The sequence below is a fragment of the Aplidium turbinatum genome, chromosome 17, assembly GCF_918807975.1.
Source record: "Aplidium turbinatum chromosome 17, kaAplTurb1.1, whole genome shotgun sequence".
Lineage (NCBI taxonomy): Eukaryota > Metazoa > Chordata > Ascidiacea > Aplousobranchia > Polyclinidae > Aplidium > Aplidium turbinatum.
The window spans coordinates 5,961,462-5,985,807 of record NC_137488.1 but is presented as its reverse complement, the minus strand read 5'-3'; the positions used below and the strand labels follow the sequence as shown (position 1 = coordinate 5,985,807).

At 38.4% G+C, this 24,346-nt stretch overlaps 2 protein-coding genes across 2 annotated transcripts in view; both read left to right on the top strand.

The window, feature by feature from the left end:
* LOC145786468 (trafficking protein particle complex subunit 9-like) overlaps positions 1-11,740 on the top strand; it is a 21,283-nt gene extending 9,543 nt beyond the window's left edge. The window contains exons 9-22 of the mRNA XM_082598131.1: positions 48-229; positions 607-774; positions 1,181-1,311; positions 1,577-1,807; positions 2,314-2,426; positions 2,619-2,689; positions 3,139-3,392; positions 3,840-3,990; positions 4,623-4,737; positions 5,109-5,310; positions 8,681-8,776; positions 9,036-9,134; positions 9,734-9,858; positions 10,146-11,740. Of these exons, the coding sequence (XP_082454257.1) occupies positions 48-229; positions 607-774; positions 1,181-1,311; positions 1,577-1,807; positions 2,314-2,426; positions 2,619-2,689; positions 3,139-3,392; positions 3,840-3,990; positions 4,623-4,737; positions 5,109-5,310; positions 8,681-8,776; positions 9,036-9,134; positions 9,734-9,858; positions 10,146-10,367 (2,160 nt within the window). The 3' untranslated portion in view covers positions 10,368-11,740. The remainder of the gene's footprint in view (positions 1-47; positions 230-606; positions 775-1,180; positions 1,312-1,576; positions 1,808-2,313; positions 2,427-2,618; positions 2,690-3,138; positions 3,393-3,839; positions 3,991-4,622; positions 4,738-5,108; positions 5,311-8,680; positions 8,777-9,035; positions 9,135-9,733; positions 9,859-10,145) is intronic.
* LOC145786469 (conserved oligomeric Golgi complex subunit 4-like) lies at positions 11,739-24,346 on the top strand. The gene is made up of 17 exons (XM_082598132.1): positions 11,739-11,876; positions 12,104-12,186; positions 12,664-12,829; positions 13,477-13,603; positions 14,184-14,242; positions 14,858-15,047; positions 15,668-15,845; positions 16,409-16,492; positions 17,077-17,216; positions 17,482-17,686; positions 18,263-18,372; positions 19,331-19,455; positions 20,370-20,489; positions 21,504-21,734; positions 22,076-22,177; positions 23,389-23,517; positions 23,907-24,346. Exons 1-17 carry the CDS (start codon positions 11,772-11,774, stop codon positions 24,039-24,041), a joined length of 2,289 nt encoding a protein of 762 aa, XP_082454258.1. The 5' UTR covers positions 11,739-11,771; the 3' UTR covers positions 24,042-24,346.

Below are 24,346 nucleotides of genomic sequence, written 5' to 3'. Positions count from 1 at the left end.
AACAATGCATGAAGTAAATAGTAATGCAAGCTGTTATCATTTAACAGTGCTACACTTTGCTGAAAGGAACATTTGAGGGTTACGGATTGGACCTTCTGACTGACTGCGGGTTGCCACTGTCGCTATCCAACAAGCAACACGAGTTTGGATGGCCCCAAGTTCGTCTCCGTGTTCTCTACGAACTCGTGTTTTCCTCAAAAAGAAATGGCGGCCAGAAGATTGCAAACAGGTATTTCATCAACTTGTTGTGATTTGTTAAATTCGAATTATTAAGTTGCCCGGTTACGTTTAACTCATCGGCTACATAGTTGAATGACAAGGTTCTTCTCGCTCGAAACTCGTACTTCTGTTCAACAGCTATCATGTATCGGCTCTTCTCGCTGTTGAAGGAAGGCTGCAGTATCACTTTTGCTTAATTGAAATCTAATGTTTGTTCAGTCGAAGTCTTTGCTTAAAAATTTTATGGTCGACGACTAGAGAGATGAGTTAGCGTTAGAAACACGTATTACCCCAAACAGGCCAAAGTTATTTTGCAGCTTTCCTGGATAGCGCTAATAGCGCTTACACACGTACTGTGGCTTCACTCAGTCAAAATCTTTCACGTAGATACTTGGCATATTTGCTGATGCGGCTCCACCAACATCTGACCACTGCAGAGGAGAAGGAGGCCTGTGCCACTCTTGAAGGGACTTCTAGTAAAAGACTTGACACCAAGAAACTTCCTGGTGAATTAAAGTTACCTGCTCTTCATCTTTACAACCTCCCCACTGTTCTGTAAGTTTGCGATCAAGTTTTTCGTTTTGCTTTTAATTTCTGTGTTAGAAGTTTAGCTCCGATGCAATGGAAAAATACTTTAAAATTCTTATTGCATTTTGGAAACCTTGTCACACCCATAAGCATTTTCGAGTTTCTAATTCATGTGATGTTCTGCGTTGTTCTGTTTCATTTGAGTTTCTGAGAAGATTTATAAATGTTTTAATTGTAACAATGTTTAGTTGGTATTCATGGGGTGGAGTGTTCGAAGCCCACTCAAGTCATATGACTGTTTTGTTAGAATATTGAGCTGGACCCAGAAGCGCAGATTTAGGCCTTCATCTCTACTTAATAGCATTTTTTCGTTTCGGTTGATAAATTAAGCCTGTGTTCGGTAACAGTAAAAAAAGGAATTTTCTCCTTTCAGCACTGTCGCTCCACAATCATTGCCAGAAGAACTGCAACCGGTTGTTTTGAACTGTACGCAGAGCAAGCCCAGTGTGTTCCTTTTCACTCCTTCATCCTACCAAAGCACAAAGAAGAATCTTAACCATATCGGTTAGTCGTGTTGTTTTGCATTATGAACTTTCTCTTGAAGATATGTGCTTCACAATCTCTTGTCAACACTCAACAGTTTTAACACGTTTATTCCTTACAGTTTTCACCACATGATTAATAGTCCTGAAAAATCTATTTTGTGCGTTCGAAATGTCATTTTAATGCATCATAACCCTAACATGACTGGTTTTAGAACAGCATTTAAAATATAAATTTTTAAGTAACATAAACTTCCGATATGTTAACGCTATGTGCTCTCATGCAGATTTCAAATGGATTGTGAACACGCCTTCCTCAGTGCGTGTGCGAATCCACAACCCACTGCGTGTCCATTGTATGCGAGTTACAGACTTAACACTAGTATGTGAACACAATGACGCCAACAAAAAGGTGACGATTGACCACCTCAAGGAACCACTAAGCATCTCACCCCTGACCGATCATGACGTCACATTGACGATTGTCCCACGAAAAGTTGGAAATATTGTCATCACAGGTAGGCCGTGACTGCAAATTTGATGTTTTTTTGACGTCTGCGGTCTACTTAACCATAGAGATTGGAAAAAGCTTCACCTAAAAAAAATTTGTCCTAAAAGTTATCCGTTTTACGATGGATTACGAAAGCTGCAGTGCAGCATAAAATGCTGTAATATAGTTGTAAAATAAGTCTTTTCCAGAATGCTTATAAAGTATTTTTTATGGCCATGAAAGACTTGTACTTTGCCGGTACCTGAAATACTCTGCAGTGTATTACAATCTTGTTAACTTGCATTTACGTGCATTTTGCCATCTACTGGAATCGATTTTGTGAGATGCAGATTTTTACCAATTTTGATTCTTTTCAGCGTCTGCTTTTTTTATTTCTTAAGCATTTCTGCGGGCCAATTAGTCGCTGCTTCACACATCTTAATTTCTTTCCTGTTCTTGAGAACTTTCACGAAATGTAATCCTAGAGTTTCTCATGTAAAGGACATTAGGACTAAAATTTGTGCATCACAAAAGGGTATGACATCAGCGTCTTCGGCATCCAATCGCATTGCTTGTTTCGCAACATGCCTTGGATACCAGCGGATGAATATGAGGTTGATATTACTCCTGAAGCTCCCTTGCTACAGGTTAGTCAAAGGCAAATTAGCGACCTACTTATTATTGTGTATTATTTATCAGATGTGTTTTTTCAAACTCAAAGCAGACTCTGTTTCACGATTTTTACTTGAACTACGTTGTTGAGCATCCTATCTTTGCTGCTGCATTTGTGCGGTTTGTATGGCCAGTACGTCGTCACCATTGACCTATCTTGCTTTCAGAAAGATGTCGTCCACCTCACCCCCAGCAAGGTTGCAAACAATTTGGTTGTCACAGTTTTTCCTGGCGAAAGGTGGGTGATGCTTGTCACGTGACTTGTAAATGATAGCGTTTGTAGAAGTATGCGAGCCCCAAAACATGCCAAATATATATTATATATGTATTTTTGTACTCTTCCAAACAAACAATTAATGTTAAACTCAACTGAGAAAATAAATATAAACGTTTTGAACAACATAAAGCTAAACGGAAAGTTGGATAGTATTAGTATACTACTGTTTTTTTATTTTTATCTGAATCCAGCACAGACATGTGTTGCTCCCAGTACTTTACAAAGCAATGCGTCAGCGCATCCGAATAGCGGTGAAGCCACGTACTTTATTGCCCTGAATCAGTTTCTTTGCTGAGTGTCAAGATTCAGTACCATTTTTGGTATGACCTTACAGAGTGTTGAGCCCACCCCATGTATATCGATCCAGAGGCGGACACTCTTTCTAACCACTAAGCTTGGTTTTGTTTCAGTCGTTTGTTTGAGATTCCATTTCACAACATCGGTAGGGTGCCGGTCACTCATCTTGACATCCAAACCACCACGCCTATGTCGAAATCTGAAGGCTCCGGGTTCAAGTCCCGCTCAACCAGTCTTAGAAAAGCAAAAGTGGAATGGTTGAGTGTGGATTGTGGAAGTACTAATGAGCTACCGATCGAGCCACGGGAACAATTGGTCCTCCCGCTGTCTCTGAAAGCTACAGGGACTGATCACGAATTGATAACCGGTATGCGACTGCTGTCAGCTTATCACCCAGTCAGAAAATCAGTCTTTTTTACACCGATTCAAAGTCTGCAGACGTTACAAGTGAATTGCTTGCTGTAATGGTAGTTTGTTTTTGCCAAGCTTTTGCTGCTGATATGTGTCATGGCAATAGCGCAAAGCGTGGTTTGCCTCAATAAAACCAGCAAATTGGTCGTTTTTTATATTGATTCAACGTCTGCAGATGTTGAATCAATGTAAAAAATGACCGGTTTGCTGACTGGATACTTTAATATGAGCTTGGTTCATTGAGTCGATTACAGTGTTTTTCATTTATGCCTCTTCATTTTTCTGCATCAGAACTGCTATAATCTAATCCAAAACAGCCAAATATGTCAATTTTCATTGCTGAACCCAACAAATACTGTACTTAAAAGCCCTGATTTACATATATCTTTACATATTTTTACAGATCCATTGTCTTGCTCATGCCAAGTTAAATTGAAATATTGCGGTTCAGCGGCTATGGAAGCGAATCTCTGTCGAAGCATTACCATCGACGTGCTGGCCACATTGAAGCTTTGTGTTAATATACTCAGCATTTCTGTGCTATGCTCTGACAGGTGCAATAACTACTAAAAAGCATTTATTTGATGACAAAACGAAAAAACAGCTGGTCTTCCATTGATTTGAGAACTACACGCTAAAGAACTTCGTTAGACTAAAACTATTTTTTTTTCTTTGAGTTTTATTCCCACTTGAAGTGGGATTGCCGGTGTGAATCGCAGTCTTTCACATCATCACTCTGCCAGCAGCATCCTCTTTTTTCACTCCCACTCTTTCAAGGTCTTCTGCAACACAGTCTCTCCAACATTTTTGGGGTTTTCTCGCTTTCGTTTCCCATCTTCCAATCGCCTCATGTATAGATTGTAGGCTATTAAACAAAATGTGCAAATTAAAAAAGTAGCCTACGTTGTCTGAACAAGGAGAAAAATGTCTGGTCTATAAAGTAACTTGCTGATGAACGTTGCTGTCTGAAGATGTTTTCAAAGATTTAACTCTCCTGTGCATTGCGAATTTGCTAGAGCGAATTGAAATTCCAGATTCTTCGGATTTGACTTTGCTAGCAACACATGCGGCCGTGATGCCGCGAGTCACTGTTGGCTTGTTTTGCTTAAAATTGCTTTTTTTCATTCGATTGTTTTATTAAGAAATTATATGCACGTTGTTACGAAACGGTTTTGATTTTTGACAGACAAGGCTGGTGCCAAGTCAACATAGAACTTTCCAACGTTTGTGATGCTTTTGTGGACGTTTATTCCACCCAACTGGAATCTTCTAACGTTTTATCTGATCTTGAAGAAAATGAGGTGCGCCAATAACTAATCAGACAGCAAAGTCTTTACATTTAAAACGATGGATTTTGCTATCTGGGTTGTAGCCTGTTGTGAAGCAGAATCTTGATCCTCGGCGCAATGCGAAATTAAACTTGTCATATGCGACAGATTTCAGTCACGTGTATGGCTTTGTTTCATAGATTGTGCAACGTTATTTTTGATAACCAAGAATGCGAAAGCAAATTCATAATTCGACCACTTTGAAACCAGAGTTGGTTTTATAACAGTTTGCAGATTTTGGAAAAAAATGCCACCGTGTTTCAGACCAAAAGGCCTGGTCGAAACTCGTGTTTCGTTTGCAATGAACAGAAGTTAAAAGTAAACTTCATATCATATTTCTTTAGAACGATGATAGCGCGTTTCCCGTGTTGGCCAGGCTAGCACCAGATGATATCAAAGCTTTGAGCTTTAAGATTGAAGCGCTCGATCTTGGGACTTCCGCTGCAGATAACTCATCTTCTGCGGATCCCAATTCGAACAAGAGTAAAAAATCTCAGCTGCAATGCTCACTAAGCCGATGTCTTGGATTGCAATGGAGAATGAAAGGTACACAAACTAATTTTTAACAGGAAAATAACGAAGCAATTTTAGGTTTCATTTCAACAAAACACTCTTGTTTCGATGCAAATAAACAATACGGCTGCAAATAAACGAATAAACAATTCGATGCAAATAAACAAAGTGTAAAATGCAGACACTACACATGTCATTCCAAAACATAATATAAATAAATAAATTGGTTTTTCTGATTTGGTTTGATACTGTCTACGTTACTACACATGTTCAAAAGGGTACGGCTGGTGCCCCCATATCAATATTTTTCTGATTACTTTTTTTAGGTGGTGAGGTTCCACTCAAATAACAAAAGTATGAAGTTTCAGCCAAAATAGTTAATGTTTAGGACCACCTCATCCCAATTAAAATACCCAAATTGGAGCCTATTTTTAGGCTATACGTCATACACTATATCTATAATTCTATATACTATATCACTATATCGTCCCCATACACAATCGTGCAAGAATACCGATTATAGCCAATAATAAAATGGCACAGTATACAATATAGTGAAACTGTATTCAGGATGTGCATTGTGCAAAGTTTGTTGAAAATACCAGCAAAAAGACGCGATTCAGGAAAACCTAAAGAAAGGATTGACAATTACAAAGAATCATTGGAAAAAACGATGCCATTCTGGCCAAAAAATGTTTTGGAAACACTCCGAAATGATGAGGACAGACAATTTCTTATATCAATGCAGACAGACAGATTGGCAGTCATGGCTGGTGTTGACAAAAATCTTAACCAAATATAGAAAAATGCAGCAGAAAGACGCAATACGGCACAAAAACGAGTGAACATTGAAGCAGCCAGGAGTACGCTGGAAAAAAGATACATGTTTACAACAAGAACATTTTAATGAACCCAATGAAGAGGAAGAATTTTCACCTGGGCCTTCACAAAGAAAACATCGCCGTTTGAAGAAAACAGGTTAGTAATTTTAATGAATAAGCTCACATACTGCTGTAAATAGAAAATGAATGTAATTTAGCAATATGCCTAAATCATATTAGATGTAATTTCTTTAAAAATTCACACTGTGTTCCAGGTGAATGGCTTTTTATTCCTCATGATGTGCTGAAATGTCGGAAGTTAGTTTCTTGTGCAGTAAGGAATGAACTTGCCCCTGCAAAACTATCGTCAGTTGTGAAATCACTTATTAGTGGCTGCGACGGAGATGATACCAAATTTAACCTTGATGCAACGCAATCATTCAGGTGAAATTATTGTAACTTGTACTACTGTATTCTGTAAAGTAAACAACTAAGAAGGCAATATAGTTTAGAATATTCTGAATTATCAATTCTCATCAGTATGATCGCATTAACTTATTTTGTTTTTACAGATATCGTGTTGAATGCATTGACGGCATAGTTGAGAACATTAAAAAATCATAGGTTCCTCCAACCACAGGAAAATTACATTGGGATGGAATTGGAAAGCTAATGACCTCTTTGGTATCCGAATATGATATTGATGATAGACTTCCAGTTCTAGTGTCTGGTAACAGTGGTAAGCAGCTTGTGCATTTAATTTTTCCAGTGATAAAGCTATCTGTAACACCTGTATTCTTATATGTGTTGTTTTCTTCCAGGACAAGGTGGCATAAAAACTGCTGGGTATTCCCAGTTTGCCGATGCACAGTACTGACCGAGCTGGGAAGTTGATTGCGGATGCAACATGTAATCTACTGGACCAATGGAAATGCACAGATTGTATTAAGTGCATGGTTTTCGACACAACTTCTGTAAATACTGGGCATTTAACGGCTGGCTGCATTTCCATTCAGGAAAAGCTTAATCGGCAATTTCTTTGGAGTGCATGTCGTCACGACATTGGGGAAGTTGTATTAAGTCACATATGGATTGATTAAAAAATTGAAATATCAAAGAGTCCTGAAATTTCGGTATTTAGATTTAGAGAAAACTTTCGATCAATTACAGTCGGTGATTCAACTAACTTTAATTATGCTCCACGAGACGAACGATCTCCTCAGATCATTCAATTATACAACAAGATACTTTAAAGCAAATCTCCACTAAGAGGTGATTACAAAGAAGTATTAGAACTAGTGCTTTTGTATCTGGATGGTGGAAATACGCAATTCACCATCCAAAGTCCTGGTGCCCTCCATAAAGCACGTTGGGTGTGTAAAATTTTGTATTGTTTAAAAATGATCATTTTAGAGGAGAAAATTATCACGGAGTTGCGGAAAGGGGCAATATTTACAAGTCGTCAAGTTGAAAAGATCCATCGGTTTATGGAGTTCGTTATTTTTACTTACTTGCCATGGTGGTATGCTGCTCAGTTCTCTGAAGATGCCCCACACAATGACTTGACAGTTTGACACTGTGGAATGCATGTTACCAACATTCTGACCAAGATGTATCCAAGTCTGCAATTCGTTCTTGTCAAATCACACCTGGTATCTTACTGAGGAACTAGTAGGGCTTTCTCTGTTCAGCAACCAAGTGCACAATGATGAAAATAAGAAAATTGTGGACAAATTAAACACTTTTGAAAAAGTAACTGTTTTTTCAAAACGACATGGAACTGGATTTGGGAAGCCAATTTCTCCCACCGTCACAGAAAGTTCCACTCTTGTCTCATTTGTTGGCAGTTCAACCTGGCAATTTTTCAACTTGCTGAATATTCCAACTGATTTTTTTCAGTTTTCCTGTAAAGCAATGGGATGATATTCCATCGTACTCAGCAGGGAAGGAAATCATTAAAAACATCCGTGTTGTTAATGATAGTGCAGAAAGAGGGGTAAAATTGGCCTCTGACTTCCTGTCTACCGCACAAATTGAAAAATGGTATCATAATGTGCTGCAAGTGGTGGAGAACGATCGAAACGAAGCACCTAATTTGCGACGTCATAACAAGCCCTCAAAGTCTTCGTTTTTAACGTTGTGATTCGAAAAAGTGACTTTATTTGTTATTTAAAACATGCAAATACACCATTTTCATTGGAATGGTTTTAGTAATATTTTCGACGAGGGGGAGGTGGTCCTAACGTTACCCAAATTACTTGAAACTTAATATTTATGCTTCTTAAGCATAACCTCTCCCATAGTAAAAAGTAATCTTGGTTTTTTCAAGTTTTTATAATTTGAGAGGCACCAGCCGAACCCTAATGTTCAATAAATGTCTTGAAATCCAACGTGCTTTCATCTACGGTATCATGGTTTAAATCTTATTGTTTTTTTGCCTTTGATTTTTTTTAATGAGGCTGGCCAAAGGTTTGAACTATGTTGCTTCTCAACTTTTCGTTGTCAAGGTAACAAGTTTCCATGTTATTGTCGTCATTTGTGTGATTTTAACTCAACTTCCTTGTGTGCTTTGTTCGCCTTAGATGGAAAGCTGCTGCGAAATGGCGAACTAGACATGTCCAGATACCCTCTGAACCAAGATAGCAGAGTAAACCTTATACGGCCATCATTGAAGTGGGGTAGGTAGTGTTACATGTGCGTATGATCCTAGAAACTGTCATTGAAATCGATATCTTCTCAGTTCTCACCATTTCTATAAATCCTAAAACTATTAATAATATTATTTTGTAAAAAAACGTTGTCCTGAAAGCATAAAAAGGCTATTTGTAGGACATTTTTAATGCTTTCTTAATTTTTGGCAATGAACTGCGCTTTACGGCTACTGCGCTTGATACATAAGTAACCATGCCGGTGCTAACTGCTCATAAACTGTTTCAGATATTTTTGTCAATGACAACACTGTAGCAGAATCCCGCCATTATATGACTGCACTCGGTGAAGCGTGTGCAATTTCCATAGAAATCACAAATATATCAGGTAATAAAAGGACGAGGCTGTAGATTGTAAACGAACGCCGTTATGCGCCTTTTGACTTAAAGTACTAGTTCATATCGAGCATATATGTCTTTAAAAAATGATTGATTGATTGTGTTTTGTGCATTTTGTTTATATGTGCAACTATTGTTTATAAAAAAAAACACCATGCAATTTAGACTTGTCAAACTGTCTTCGATCGTAATTTTTAAGTTTTTTTTCTCTGAGTAAACATTCTTTACTGTAAAAGGGTTTGCTCAAGTTATCGCAATAGTTTTTTTATCAGCTGCATGTATCAAACTTCAGTTAGTGGGCGCAATTGCCCCATGCCTGCATCACACGAGTAGTTCATAATATTTGCCCATTTACGTCCACGAAATGGTTTGCGTGTCTTAGATGACAAGACCGGAGAGTAGATGCTCTCACGTTGCCTCAGCGCAGTCCGGAAAAACGTCGTTCACCCGGGGTGGTAAAAGACCCAGACAGCCAATCAGTCGTTTTTTGCATTGATTCAACGTCTGTAGACATTGAATCAGTTTAAAAAACGACTAATTTGCTGTCTTGGGACTAGACCTTTGTCCCCAGAAGCTTTCTCTTTCTAGCTTTTGAAATTCCCGATGTTGAATTCGAGCTGGAAGTATTCCAAGACCAAAACAATGGTTTTCGTGAATGGAACATGGAAGACAATGTTTTGTACGTCGGCTGTCAGAATCAGAGCTTCAACAACGTGAGTTTTTTTACTTGTGCATATTGGACGTTTACGTATGAAAGTCGCGTAAACTTTACGTGATCACGTCGACGAACCGACGTTTGATTATCTTGAGAAATAGTTGCCTCTTCATACGGTACTTTTGCATTTTCACATGCAGTACTGCTTTGTAATTGTATCGTTGTTGATTTTATTGTAAATTCTGAAAAGCAATGAACTTTGTTACACAATTTCATTATTATCAAATGTTAATTTTATGCAAAACACGTATGTTGTTGTGAGAAACTAAATTGAAACTGTTTTAGATTCGACCCAGGGAATCCGTCACTTTTCGGTGTGATGTAATCTTTCTTTTGAGCGGACTTTATCACTTGCGGCTACATCGAGTGACTTTTCATGAGGACGCGGGAATATCCGAGCTTTTTTCCGGCGAACTTGTCAGAACTCTTTCGAACCAACCGAATACCGAACTGTTCAGCTTTAGAGAATTTTCACCACATGTTTTTATTGAGACTGATGATTCATAAAGATATTTCATGAACATTTGAAGTCATGGTGTTGCTTTTACTTGTTTCGAGAAAATCAATTTTTCATTATACTCCAACTGTGCGTATTTGCTCAAAAATATAGATCTCTTAAAAATGTACCTATTGTACGTTTTCTTGCATAACCATGTCGTGGTATGAAATTTTGTTTGGAAAAGACAGAGGTGCAGACTGCTCGTAGCAAAGATGTTACTTATCAATCATAACTAACAATTTTTTGTGTCTTCGAATAGAATTTGAACCATCTGTGCTGCTTATTCTTCATTTACGAACCGTGCTCATCAAGATCCAAATTCATCGCCAACCGGGCTCAAATTATACCAATGCCGATGGAATTCTATCATCATGCGTTATGTGGTTTCAACTAAAAAACCAGTCTTTCTTTTGCATTGATTCAACGTTTGCAGCCGTTGAATCAATGTAAAGAGGAATGATTTGCCAAAGTGGGCGTTTAAGGTAGTCACGATGTGAAAAGCAATAAAAACGATGTATTATCGCCCACCACTGCCCGTTACTCCTTCCTTCAAAACTCTGCCGATGATGATGTGTCTTGCAGCTTAATAATGTAGCGGTTTAATGCGGATCAGTATCAAGGTGGTGTAATGTTAATACAATGTCCATTGTCCATAGCTGCACACTACTGGATGCGTTTCCTCTGATGGGTCAACTCATCAATGTACTACTTTCTTTGTACCGTTTGTTGGCAAAATAGCTTATTAATTGATAATTTCTGTATGATGTGCAAACTAAGATTGGAAAATTAATTTTTACATTGATTTGAAGTCTGCAGACGTTGAATGAATGTAAAAAATACTGATCTTTGGTCACTCGTGCATTTTTTATTGCTACGTTAGATGTGCTGCTGTGAACCATGACAATAAATTTGCCAACCTTATGCACCGTACGTCTGCAATCTGCATACACCAAGCTGAAGAAGTTTACAAAATCATAAATTATCTGTCGTGCTTTTTTGGAATATAATGCTTCTTGATACCTTGCACTTACTAGAGTTACCTTGGCTTAATTGTTTTTCTCTGCTCTTTCTGCCTTATCGCTCTTCCAGCCGTACACAGCTAGTAAACCAATCTTTTTTGTTGTTTTTCTTTTTTGGAAATCTTTCGATCATAAACCCTGGATTTCGACCTTGGATTGTTGAAACCAAAACCTTTTAGATGTTTCTGCAGGGATTGTGTCCGCTTGTGATTTGACTGTTGTGTCTTAATTTCCTACACCTGTATATCTGTGAAATATTTCTCCGTCTTAAAGTATCGCATTATATGTCGTGTCTTTGTTCTTAATTGCTCAAAAATGATTGTGTTCCACGTTGTATTTCATCTGGGAATCTATGTCTTAGATTGATGACACTTAAGTAGGCTTGTAGTTGCAATGGCGTCGCTCACGAGCGATAGGGGATTTACCATGAATGATATCAAGAATCTCACTGAACTGTCTCAGATAGAAGAAGTCTTCCTGCAAGCTCGTCAAGCTGAGGTTTGTACGTCATCATGTTGAAGATCTAAACCAGGAGGGTGCTAAAACACCCAGACAGCAAAATCTATCATTTTTCTGCAATGTTGAATCAATACAAAATTGACAGATTTTCCTGTTTGGGCTTGAGTTATTTTATGTTGCTTGTAAGCTAACAACACTTGTGGCATGCCAAATTGTGTGTTTTGGCTTGAGCAGATCATAGTCTATAAACTTTTACTTGTGTTCAGGAAACACAAGCTGATAATGTGAGTCAGCTCTTTCAAAGCCTTGAAACTTTTGACGACAAGGCAGAAGCTCTCAATAAAATGCTGTGAGTATAACATGGTTTAAACAATTTTCTTGTTATGTTTAATGTTTATGCAACGTTAGATTTAACAATTTTTTTTTGTTCAGCCTATACTATCCACAAAACCACTCGTATGTTACATTGATTCAACGTCTGTAGTAGTCTGTTGAATGTGAAAAAGGGACTGATTGCCGGATGGGTAGGTTGCATTTGCCAAGAAAAAGTGATATTTCTGAAAAGAGTTCTTTTGGGTGCCCGAATGCTACCTACCTTGAAAGCAGCTTGATCTTATACTCTGTGGTATGTTGTACGTTTTTTTACATCGGTATTGCATTGAACTTTAAACACTTCAATTGCTGTGCGTAATATCGCTCTAGCATTAATATAAATTGTGTTGTTTGAACATTCGATGAAACATCACAAAGCATTTGATTCTGTATTCTGCAACAATTATCTAAAAGTAATCCCTCTTCCGATACATTGCATCTATAAAACTTTCAGTCCGAATTTGGAGCTTTTGGAATCAGACAGCAAGAACTTATGCGGAATAATCGACTTCACCAATGCATTGGCTGAAAGCATAAGCTCGAAGGTTCGTCTGCTGGACTTGGCAAAGTCGCAAGTTTTCGAGGCTATACAACGAGTGGACGATGTATTGGATTTAAAGGTTGGCTGTGGTTGATTTGGCGTTAAATATGGTTTTGTTGCGTTGTCAAACACTTTGAAATGCAATTATTTGTACTGTGTAAAACAAAAGGAACTCAATTTGACTTTTTTAAATATATGACAGACCCTTGATCGTTGTTGATGAGTAAGCTTCTGTTTAGTCACATATTTGTAATCATAACGATGAAAACTTTCTAAGACCTATTTTTCCAAACAACGCTGTGTGCCCAGATAGCAAAATCCGTCATTTTTACATTGATTCAGCATCTGCAGACGTTGAATCAATTACATTAAGTCGAAAGAAAAATGAGGGATTTTGCTCTCTGAGTTTTTTTGTCGTATCCAGGCTTACACCTGGTGGTTGAAGATTTAGATTAAGTGGATGGGAAGGCAAGGAAGCCAATCTTCGTGTCCACCTTCAGGCATGCCTTTAAGTGTCCTGCCAAAAACACAGCTGCATGCTCTTGAGCGGTGTCGAGCCGGCGCCCTTTCGATTGCCGTCCCAGCGCTCTCACCACTCGGCTATGCAGCCGACGCTCTCTGGATGATGCGTAAACGAGGTATTTCTTGACACACCTGTGCATGCTTTGCGTCCCTGACTGCGAAACTTTGTTGAAACAATGTAAAAATGACGGGATTGCTGTCTAGTTCTGCACCGACGGAGTAAAGCAAGCGATGGAGACGAATGACTACGAGAAGGCGGCTGCAAACATTTACAGATATTTGTGCTTGGATGAAAATGTGATCAAGCAGAGTGTACACGATGCTAATGAAAGTAAGTGTCCCCTCTGAAGGAGTAACAGCGGTAGCCATTGAACTAGTCGGCAGCTTGGTTGTGTTGTTTGAAGTTTATACAAAGATGTCAAGGCAAGTTAATTTTAGAAATACTTCTTTCTTTAATCAAAAAATAAAGAGCCCAAAAATGTAGACACTAAACTCATGATCAGCAAACGTTTTGAAAACTAAATTGTCTTCATCTTGATGAAAAACAGCTTAGCTTTTGCAATTTTTGCTGAACAAGAGCTCAGTGTCTGCATTTTGATCTCTTCATTCTTTGATCACTTGTGTTTTCTTTAATAGAAACATGGCGTGTGGATATTTTAACATCTTGAAATTTAAAACTTATCACACAGTTTTTTGTTTATTTAAACATTTCTTTACATTTTCTAATTTCAAAGATCAGTGAGCTGTATTTTTGTTGCGAAAACATCCACACTCAAATGTCTTGACATTGAAGTTTACTTTTTGCCTGCTTCTCTTAAACATTGAACCTGTTTGGACATAGAACATAATCTTTCGTGTAAGTTGCACACTGGCTAAAATTCCAACTTGAAACTTCTTCCATCATCTTTCAGGTTCAAGTATAAACGCATCGTTGAAGGTTTTGAAAAATGCCAGGATTGAAATGTCGCAGGTGAGTTCAAGTATAATCCACTCCAGCTTACGTCTTGTCGTCATCCCATTGGCTGGCTGCGTATCAAGTGGGGTAAAAGCAGATTTGCGGTGGCAGCTCACAATTTTTGGCGTAAGCGCTTTCTCAGACGGCAACGAGCCACTAGTGGTGTTGTTTGTATAATTCAATGGGGGAGAGGAGAGTAGGGAAAAGGTTAAATGAAAAATGTTGGTTTAACGAGAAAGCTGTTGGTGGATTAATAAAAAGCGTTTAAATAAAATAATATCGAAACAAAGTGAAATGAATAAATAACATTAAATATAGGCCTCATAGATCAATCAAAGTGACGTCCAGCGTGTAGTGTATGGAATCAGAGGCGAGCAGTTGTCGATTGTATTCAGTTAGTTTGATTACAGTGTCTCACTATGTAAGTTTTTCAACAGGAAACGTTTTGTGCAATAAATTACAAAACGTGTATTTTCTTCTGCAATGCATCGAAAGAAGTTTAATCCCCTTTTGTGGGAAATTTTTGGTGAAAAATGTTTTGCGTTTGCAGTTTGCATTTGCAGTTTGCATTTTGCATTTGCAGTTTGCATTTGCAGCACTTGTGGGTGCTTTATCTTGTTACTCCTGCAGGTGGTGTCGAAGCAGTTCGACGAAGCTGTCAAGGAGGGGAACTTGGCCTCTGTTGAAAGGTTCTTCAAGATATTTCCTTTGCTTAAAATGGAAGACGAAGGCTTGAGCAAGTTCTCTGAATATTTATGCCAAGAAATCGCCAAAAGTTCAACAGAAAACCTCAAACAAGCGACCAATATGGACCTCACTAGTAAGAGGAATGAAATCTTTCTTGCAACGGAATCTTTCAGTTTGTGTTTTTATCATCACTTGGTTTTGCTCACCTCTGGAGCACAGGTTACCGAGGGCAATTCACCCTTTGTTACTTTACGACCAAAATTTTTAACTCTAACTATACTTTTAGTCAAAGTTTTTGACTTGCCTTCCTGGTCATGACTTACAACTAGAACGATCAAGGTGGTTTACATTGAAAAAAAAAAAAAATTATGGGAGTCGAACTCTTGTCCTGGTGCTTCCCAATTAACCTCAACCAGTTTTGTTTTTCATTCAGTTCTGATTGTGACATCAAGCATTTAATTTTTTTTAAATCCTAAAATAATAATGGAAAATAGGAATTTGTCTATTCAGAAACTACATAACTGCGCAGTGACGCAACCATTTCAACCTCACGGCCCAGTCACATTGTTGTGAGCGTGCACTAGACAGAAGGCCTAGTATGATGTTATAAACAAAGCCCAGGCTGGTGGTTGTAAATCTGATGCATTCATGATTCATCCACTTTGGTACTGCAGAAACAGTGAGCAATACAGTTCCGTGCTTCCAAGGTGGCGAAAACACTTTCACGTCGAGCTACGTTTTTCTACTTGACAGACCATCGCTATAACGTCATATTCGCTGACGTATTAACGTTGCTATTCGAGGGGATTGCCAGGACGGTGGAGAAGCAACAGCCTCTGGTGGAAACCTACTACGGCCCAGGCAAGCTGTTTACTCTCATCAAACAAATCCAACTGCAATGTGACCGACAGACCAAGACCATACTCGACGAGTGAGCATTTGTTTCATTGAAGCGTTGGAGTGAAACTAAAGTGATTGTACAAAGAAAGTATTTTATTTTATTATATTTTATTAGTATCCAATTTCTATTTGACATTTTGAAGGAGGACATGGACAAATGTCCACCAGGTATCTGTGATTTAAACTGCTTCATACTCTTTTTATGTAAATAAATTGGTCTATTGTTACAGTGGTTTGACGTCTATTTTGAATTTTCTGTCAACGAGTAACTTGTACTGGTTTGCAAAGCGGCCATCAAAGTGACGGAATTTATTAATAAATATTTGGTTGGTTTGCTTCCTTCATTACTGGGTGGAATGAGGCCAGAGTTTCGAACATTTTAAACTTAGCTTGCTGATGTCGCTGCAAGAGTTTCCATGAAATCATTTCGAATTTTACTTTAAGTTTTGTACTAAGAATTTCATTTTTTGTGTGGAGTGCAGTTTTAAGGAAAATACTTTATATTTTGTGGCAGCACGAAAATATAGATTGATACTAAAGGGTAGTAACCTTTTTCTTTGCAAAACGATAACTTTCTTTTTCTCTTGTTCCCAGATTCAAGAACATTCGCCAATTTCAGGCCACGGCACAGAAAGTGCAGCAATCGCTCTATGGCAAAAAATCAGAGGACAGCACAAAGTAGGTTCGCGTTTATTCTGTAAGCACAAGACTGTGACTCTGCTTTGACAACATTTCGTTCTGACCATGTCACGCTGTGATTAATATGACAGAGATTGCGTTTGTATCATATGATTATATGATCAGCCAAAATAAATTTCACGAAAACACGAAAGTCTTGATTTTTGGTTTTTACTTGACCATGGCCTCTTTTACGTAATTTTTTTACATATGTCCTCCAAAGGATGCAAGAGGAGCTTGGAAAAGATGGGCTTTCAACTGCCACGATCCATAAAAAAGTAAATTGATCTTGAAATATTCAGTTCAAGAAATCGCTTATTTTCCATTTTTGTTGCTTGTTTTTAACCCAGACAGCAAAATCCGTCATTTTTACATTGATTCAACTTCTGCAGACGTTGAATCAATGTAAGAATGACAGTTTTTTTCTGTCTTCGAATCTCAATGTGCCTCAATCTCAATCTTCATTTGCCTCAAGTCCGAGTGGTAACGTTTTTACCTGACCTAATTTCAACATCACAAGATGTTCACTTGCCGTTGTCATCAAGTCAATTCAACTTCATTTCTTCCTCCTCATTATCCTCAAGGGTCGATCCTCGCAATCTGGAGCCTCTGCTGGCCGAAGTGACTGTGATCAGTTCCCGTACAGAGCTGTACCTCCGCTTCATCAAGAGAAGAGTACAGGCTGACATAGACACGGTCTATTCCTCCCCTGAAATCATTGACGGTAAACAAGTTTGTGTTAGACAGTGATTGATCTGTTTATCGTGGCCACCTAAGAACTTTTCCAACCCTCTCTTTGGCTAGAAGCCTCATAACTCATCACTTTCAGATGCTTATGTTTCTTCATGGTATCTTGTAATTTTTCGCTAGATGGAATTGCCAGTACAATAGGTAAAAGTTTATTTTGTGATGCCAATGTTGAATCGATGTAAAAAAAGGCTGATGTACCACTTGAGAAAAATTTCAAAAATTCTTCCAACTTAATTTAGAACGAAAGAAAGAACTTGACAGTTGGATCACGGATTGCGAGGTGAACCACCTGATCCAAGAGATCATTGGATACTACATCATCATGGAAGAGTTTTACATGAGAGAGTCAACATCCAAAGCGATCCAGATGGACGCAATAGATCCAAGTAGTCTGACATCCAGTATGACCGATGACGTGTTTTTCATTTTGAAGCAGTGTATCAAGTGAGGATTGTTGTAAGAACATTTTTGTTGAACGTTTATCTAGTGAAGGGTAACAACACTTTAAAGGCAAGTGGAGGTCTCCCATTGTCAACCTTTGCTTTTCAGTCACTCGTGTCTGGTAATCCCAAAGCCATCGATTTTCATTGTTCGATTCTACTTTGCCGCTGGTATCCCATATGTTAACCTGACTTCTTAAATTGTTTCAGTAACAATCTTCAATTGAAGATCTGAGTTAAACAACTGCTTAAGCCACGTTTAAAAATTTTGTGTTTCTAAAATTGTGTAGTTGAGTGACAGTAAAATCAAAGCATCTTGTAAACGGAATGGATTTTGTCGTGCAAGCCCTTACAATTAGTGTTTTGTTGTTATAGCTTTGCAAAATATTAACCTCCTTTTCTGAAAACTCATTTTTATGACGTCAGTAGTTTTTAGTTCAATCATCTGTTGGATTTTACCAGAAATAAAGAGACATTCTGTCAGTCTTGATTATGTTCCATTACGTTTGTACAACATTACCAATTTTTGCCACGGTCCCAGTTTTCATAAGCATCAGCCTCAACGCTAACATTGTTTCAGGCGTTCTGTGGCCAGCAACTCCATCGACTGCGTCTGTGCCATGCTCAACCATGCAACCAGTGTCCTGGACGCTGAGTTTAAAGAAGTTTTGGCCAATCAAGTGAAAATCGGTTGGTTGACATAGCGTACGAAACTATACTGCAGATAGACGAAAGTTGACTGAAGATAGATAAGAAAGATCTTGAAGTGTTGCAATGTAGTTATTTTACTGCATCCCTGCATTGTATTAGCACACAACGCTGTTTTAAAAATTTGGCGGTTTCAAACTTGTATTTCTCAAATGGATAAGAAATTATTCAAATAAAGCACTCGTCCATCGTTCTTCAGGCATTGCAGAATTTCAATCTTTTCCTGCAACACATTGATCATGTTTGATCAGCTGCGCCTTCCTTTATGAACTCTCTCTGTTTTGTTCACTAAGGGTCTGTTAATACTCATTACATCACTCATTTCTCATTACACAAACAAACTTGTAAAAATGTGTTTGTGCGTTTTTTTCACAGTCATTGCATTGAATAAACGTTGATTTAACGTTGTCACAGTCAATACTGAACCAAACGTGCGCAAATTTGTTTTGTGGGTGTTATATGAAAACAACAGATTCCGAAGGCTCCACGTTAAAATTTCAAGAAATGGTGACGCAATCGTATGACACATTCACAGCACACGCTTTATCTGAAAACAATTTCGTTAGATGCGCTAGAGAGCAGTATCATCAGAGTTTTCATCAGGTGTTCATGTGCAATGTTTCAAGTTGAGTTGGTAGATCTAAAAATGTGTTCTTTGAAAAGGACTACAAGTCGATTTTTGGCTTGTTTTGTAAGACGAAACTTAACATTGTAACAACACAAAAGAACGTTGATTTTCTTATCCACAATACAAGTTTGCTAAAAGATAAATGCTGTTAATGCAACCCTAACCCCAGCCAGCAAAATATGTTTTTTTTGTTGGCTGAACGGATGCTGCTGGCTGGGAAAGCAGCACATAACTTTATTGTATTGTGGCCCGTTGCGCTTCCCAAACCATTAAATTCATCATTTTTGCATTGATTCAACGTCTTTTTTCCAGGGTTTCCATCCGGAGGCATGCTGGACAACATAAGCTCAGCATACAGCGTCGTACAAACGTCATTCCAGCAAGGTAAACTGCAAAGTGTGGATGAACAGAATAATGCCACGAGGCAGAAGTTTTTAGTAAGTTTTAATTATTTTTTGCCTTTAGTAATGTTAATCTGATGTCTCACAGATTAATTTCTTGTTTTGATGCAGGACTAAATTGGATTTTCTGATGTCCAAATTTTTTTTTAATTGTTTCAATAAAAAATTAATAAATTGCGTCTTTACGATGGCGTCTGCGCAAACGTCAGTGGGTCAGTGGCGGCTACATGAAGGTGTTTGCTCTAATTTGTTTATGTTGGTGTACGCTCGGTGGTTGAAGATTTCAATTAAATGGACGGAAGGCAAGGAAGCCAATCTTCGTGACCACCTTCAGGCGCGCATTTTAACGTCTTTCCAAAGACACAGCCACATGCTCTTGAGCGGTATCGAACCGAACCATGGCTTTCACCACTCGGCTATGCAGCGACATGCACACATGATTACTTGCACTTGCACCACTCTAGGGGGTAGTCAGGTGTGAGGCTATCGTCAGACGTGCAATAATATGTGTTTTTGCTGTGCATAGTAACCGATTTCACATCAAAAACAGGCTTTTGTTTTGGAAACTTGTTTCAAAACAAGGATTTACGATCTAAAGCAGATTCCGGCCACCCCGGTCAGCTGTCTTCAGCTTCAGAGTAATTTTTAACCTTTTTACATGCGTGGTTCACATTATGTTGTAGATTATTTATCGTTTATAGCCATATTGTGTGAAACAGAAAGTTAAGCGTTAGTGGGCGGACAACATTGCTTTGTAGAACTAATCCAATTTTTTTCGTTGGTGCTTCGAAAATAAAAGTCTAAAAACGTTTATATAAAACTAGTTTTAATTGCATTCGATCTCCACCAAAACAAAATTGGTTAATGTTCAAAAGTAATAATTAGTAATAATTAATATTAAACCTTCATGCTTCAAACATCGGTCTAACTTTTCCATCATCGCTTCCCAGTGCACACTGAACAATTGCGAGATGTCAAGCGAACATGTACAAACATTGAAGCAAAGTCTTGATGCCGAAGTGACCAAAGCTTTCAACCAGCTATCCGAACAGGGACAAGCTAAACTTGAGGTGAGTGGCTTTCCCTCACAAGACAAATGATTCGTTGTAAATGTGGTAATTTTTTTTTCGTTTTAAAATTTTAATACTACTTTAAAGCGTATTTTTACATCTAAATCACCATTTCAGTGCTATCTTTTGAATTTAAAAACTGTATTACCGCATCTTACCATTACACGTGTAGTGATCATTAGTGGTAATTATAACGTTATACAGTAGTTCATTAATTCTAGTTCTAGCTCTACAATCCCTAAGGTTTGTTACTTTGTATAACATTTACGACCCGACCACAATATTACCCGACATATCCTCAATGTTGTACGTAAGGAAGAACAATCGTTGCCATAGTTATCTCGGTTGGCATGCCCCGACCTGGGATCGAACTCAGTTTCACCAAAAACAGTGGCGAAAACACTAGCCACTACATCGTTGAGGTGGCGACGGTAGCGACAAACACGTTGAATCCACGTAAAAACGACGGTTTTTGCAGGGGCTTTTGCAAGTATTGGTTTTTGCAAGCTTAATCAGTCGTAGTTTTTAATTTGCTTTGCAGACGAATTTGTGACTTTTCTTTGCACAACATTTTAACAAACGGACTTCGTATCACTCAAAAAAACTTTTAGGTAGCTCATAATATTTGTCTTCTTAATTCCGCTGAATGTTGTTCATGAAAACTTTACATAAGTTTAATGATGACTCATTCAAACCTGGCAATGTCATTTGGCTGAGTTACAAAGCAAACAAATACCAGCACAAAAATGACCACCAAGTCACATGAAAACATTGCCTGCAAGCAAACCAGTTCTTTTGTTTGTTGATCCAACGTCTGCAGACGGGAATCAATGTAAAAAAAGGACTGCTTTTCCATGCGTCGCGACAACACACTCTCGCTTTTGTACAAAGCGGCTTTGTCTGCAAAACCAACATGAATGTTTTGGCAGTAACAGCTGATCCATAACTCGCTCAATCCAGTTTTGACTGGTTATTGACAATTAGTCATTGATCAATGATCATTGCTGCGTGCAGAGCTGTTTATTGGATCTTGCGGCATTGTCATCGAAGTTTCAAAACGTGGTTCAAAGTGGCCTCAAAGAACTCAGCTCATCTGTACTGAAGCCTGAAGTGAAGCCTTGGATAGGAAACTTCCTCTCTATCACGCACAACATCAGTGAAGACGACTTTGCTGATTACGAGGCTAACGACCCCTGGGTTCAAGAACTCACGTACAACCTACAAACCTTAATCAATAAATTCCAGGTAACGTGGTATACATTTTGCAGTGTTAATTGAATTTATTATTTTTCGTGGTTTTAAAAATATTGGCACACGTTTTAATAAATTTTACTACCGTATGCACGAAAGAAGCTAAAAAGCCTTTTCGTGAAAGCTTAAAGCTAATCTCATGTTTAAAAAAAATGCATTCAAAATAAAATTACGAACAACGTTTCAAGCTAATTTTTTTGACATTACATTCTGTTAGCCAGCAAATTAGCCCCTTTTTTACATTTATTTAAGATCCAAAGTGGTTGAATAAATATAAAAAGTGATTTTTGGTGTGGGTTGCTGTTAAAATATAATTCGAACTACACAACCCGCAGGCGTCCCTTTCCACAAGCATCTTCGACCATTTGGTGAGCTGTCTCATCGATGAGATAGTCGTGCAACTTGAGAAGGCGATTTTAAAAAGCACTTTCAATCGGGTGAGTTTTTCGGGGGTGGTTGCTTTCCAGGCACCCAATCACTTCTTTCTGTATTGACTCAACGCCCGCAAACGTTCAATCGATGTAAGCAGGACTGATTTTCTTATTGAGTTTGATAGCCAACATTTTGTTAATAATTACACTAATCCGATGTTTCCAAACCTTGAATGAACGTAAAAGGTTCTGGTGTGAAGGTGGAAATCAGGCCATGGAAAAGCCCCATACTTGATTCCAAGTGTTGGGGATAAGGCTCTCATTGTGCTGAGCGTTCGGCACGATATGCCCCCCAATTTATTACAACTTAGGTAGAGGTGAGGGGTGACAGCTTCGTGCGCGGACATTTTGCCGAAAGGACATTTTGCCGAAACTCATTTTGCCGAAAAGACAAATTGCCAAAAGGATTAATTGCTTGTGAATGTTATTTATGCGTTATTAGGTTATGATAATATATAGTACGTTTGTATAATGTCGGCAATTCGTCCTTTTGGCAAAATGAGTTTCGGCAAAATGTCTTTCGGAAAAATGTCCTTTCGGCAAAATGTCCGGGTACCGACAGCTTAAGCCGGGAGTCGAACCAGGTTTACATTATTGGAAGGCCAACGCCTTATCCGCTGCGCCATCTTACCGCTGCAGTTATTTAAGTCCATGTGGTTAGACTTATTTAAGTTGATTACATATTTGATTGCATTAATAAGCGATATTATGCGTCATATGTCATGCTGGTTTTGGTAGATTTTTTCCGGGAAGTTAGTGAAACAATTGAAACTCATTATTACGTCATTAACATTCTTTCTGTGCCTGAGGGAATATTGTTTCAACAACCACTTCAAATGCTACAAGTGACAATTTTATATTGAACATTTTCTTTGCTGAAACTTTTTAAGTGTGAGGTAATTTTCCAAATTAGTAGAATGTTTTTGGCCGCTTTCCAAAACTACAAATCAGTCACTTTTTACCTTGATGCAACGTCTGCAGTCGTTGAACAGTGATGTAGAAAAGGACTGATTTTACGATTTGTTTTGATAACAAAACAAGGCAAGCGAGAATAACCACCGTTCATTGGCCGTCTTCTCATATCTAAATCCTTACTTCAATCTTGGCTTCCCCAGATAGGCGAACTGACTTCTAACAACTGGCTAAAAAATTCCCTAAACCGAGCAGTAATCATGACAGTTGCTGAAGAGACTCAGTACGTTTATCTTCACTTTCAGCTTGGTGCCTTGTTTTTCGACAAGGAGCTCCGATCCCTGGTCAACTACTTGACCTCCATAACCTCCTGGACCGTGCGGGATAAGTTCTCCAGACTGATGCAGATGTCAACCATCCTCAACCTTGAACAGGTTATTACATTGATTTTACGTTATCTTAACGTTGATGAGCGTTACATGGGATACAACTTCTCATCGAACAGTGTTCAAACTGTTCATATATGAACTATAGTTTGCAACACAGTAATATCGCAAGAATGATGAAAATTATTGCATGAAAACAATGTAATTTTTATGAAACAAGGTGATCGCTGATCAGTCTTGTAATTGGCTTAAAAATCACATTATGCTTTCTGGAACCTCGTTTCAGTCAAGTCTTTACTTTTGATAAATATGAATCAGTCATTTCCGTTATGAAGTTGAAGTGATTGTACTTAGACCACTTTGTAGTTTATTTTGCGTCATACTTTAAATTTAGTTTTCACTTCTCAGATCCCTTACAGCCCATTGTTGCTTCACAGGTGGTAGAGATCGAAGATTATTGGGGGCAGCACGCCGGCTCTTTGACCTGGAGACTGACTCCCGCTGAAGTCCGTCAAGTCCTCACTTTAAGAGTAGATTTTAAGTCGGACGACATAAGAAAGCTAAAGCTTTGATCAGAATGAATTAATTTCTTCATTAACCTTGTTGGTGGTGCTGTTTCATTGGTGGCCGGTCGATTGGTCGAAAGACATTTGGTCGACAGTCAATTGGTCGACAGACATTTGGTCGACAGGACGTTTGGTCGACAGACAATTGGTCGACAGACATTTGGTCGACAAGACATTTGGTCGACAAGACATTTGGTCGACAAGACATTTGGTCGACAAGACATTTGGTCGACAGACATTTGGTCGACAAGACATTTGGTCGACAGACATTTGGTCGACAAGACGTTTGGTCGACAGGACATTTGGGTTAG

What these genes read in the sequence shown, in the direction of transcription:
- LOC145786469 (XM_082598132.1), top strand. Translation starts at nt 11,772, where the DNA reads ATGGCGTCGCTCACGAGCGATAGGGGATTTACCATGAATGATATCAAG. An exon ending in GAAGCTCTCAATAAAATGCT is followed by an intron (nt 12,187 to 12,663) that starts GTGAGTATAACA and finishes TAAAACTTTCAG; the next exon opens with TCCGAATTTGGAGCTTTTGG. An exon ending in CCATCCTCAACCTTGAACAG is followed by an intron (nt 23,518 to 23,906) that starts GTTATTACATTG and finishes GTTGCTTCACAG; the next exon opens with GTGGTAGAGATCGAAGATTA.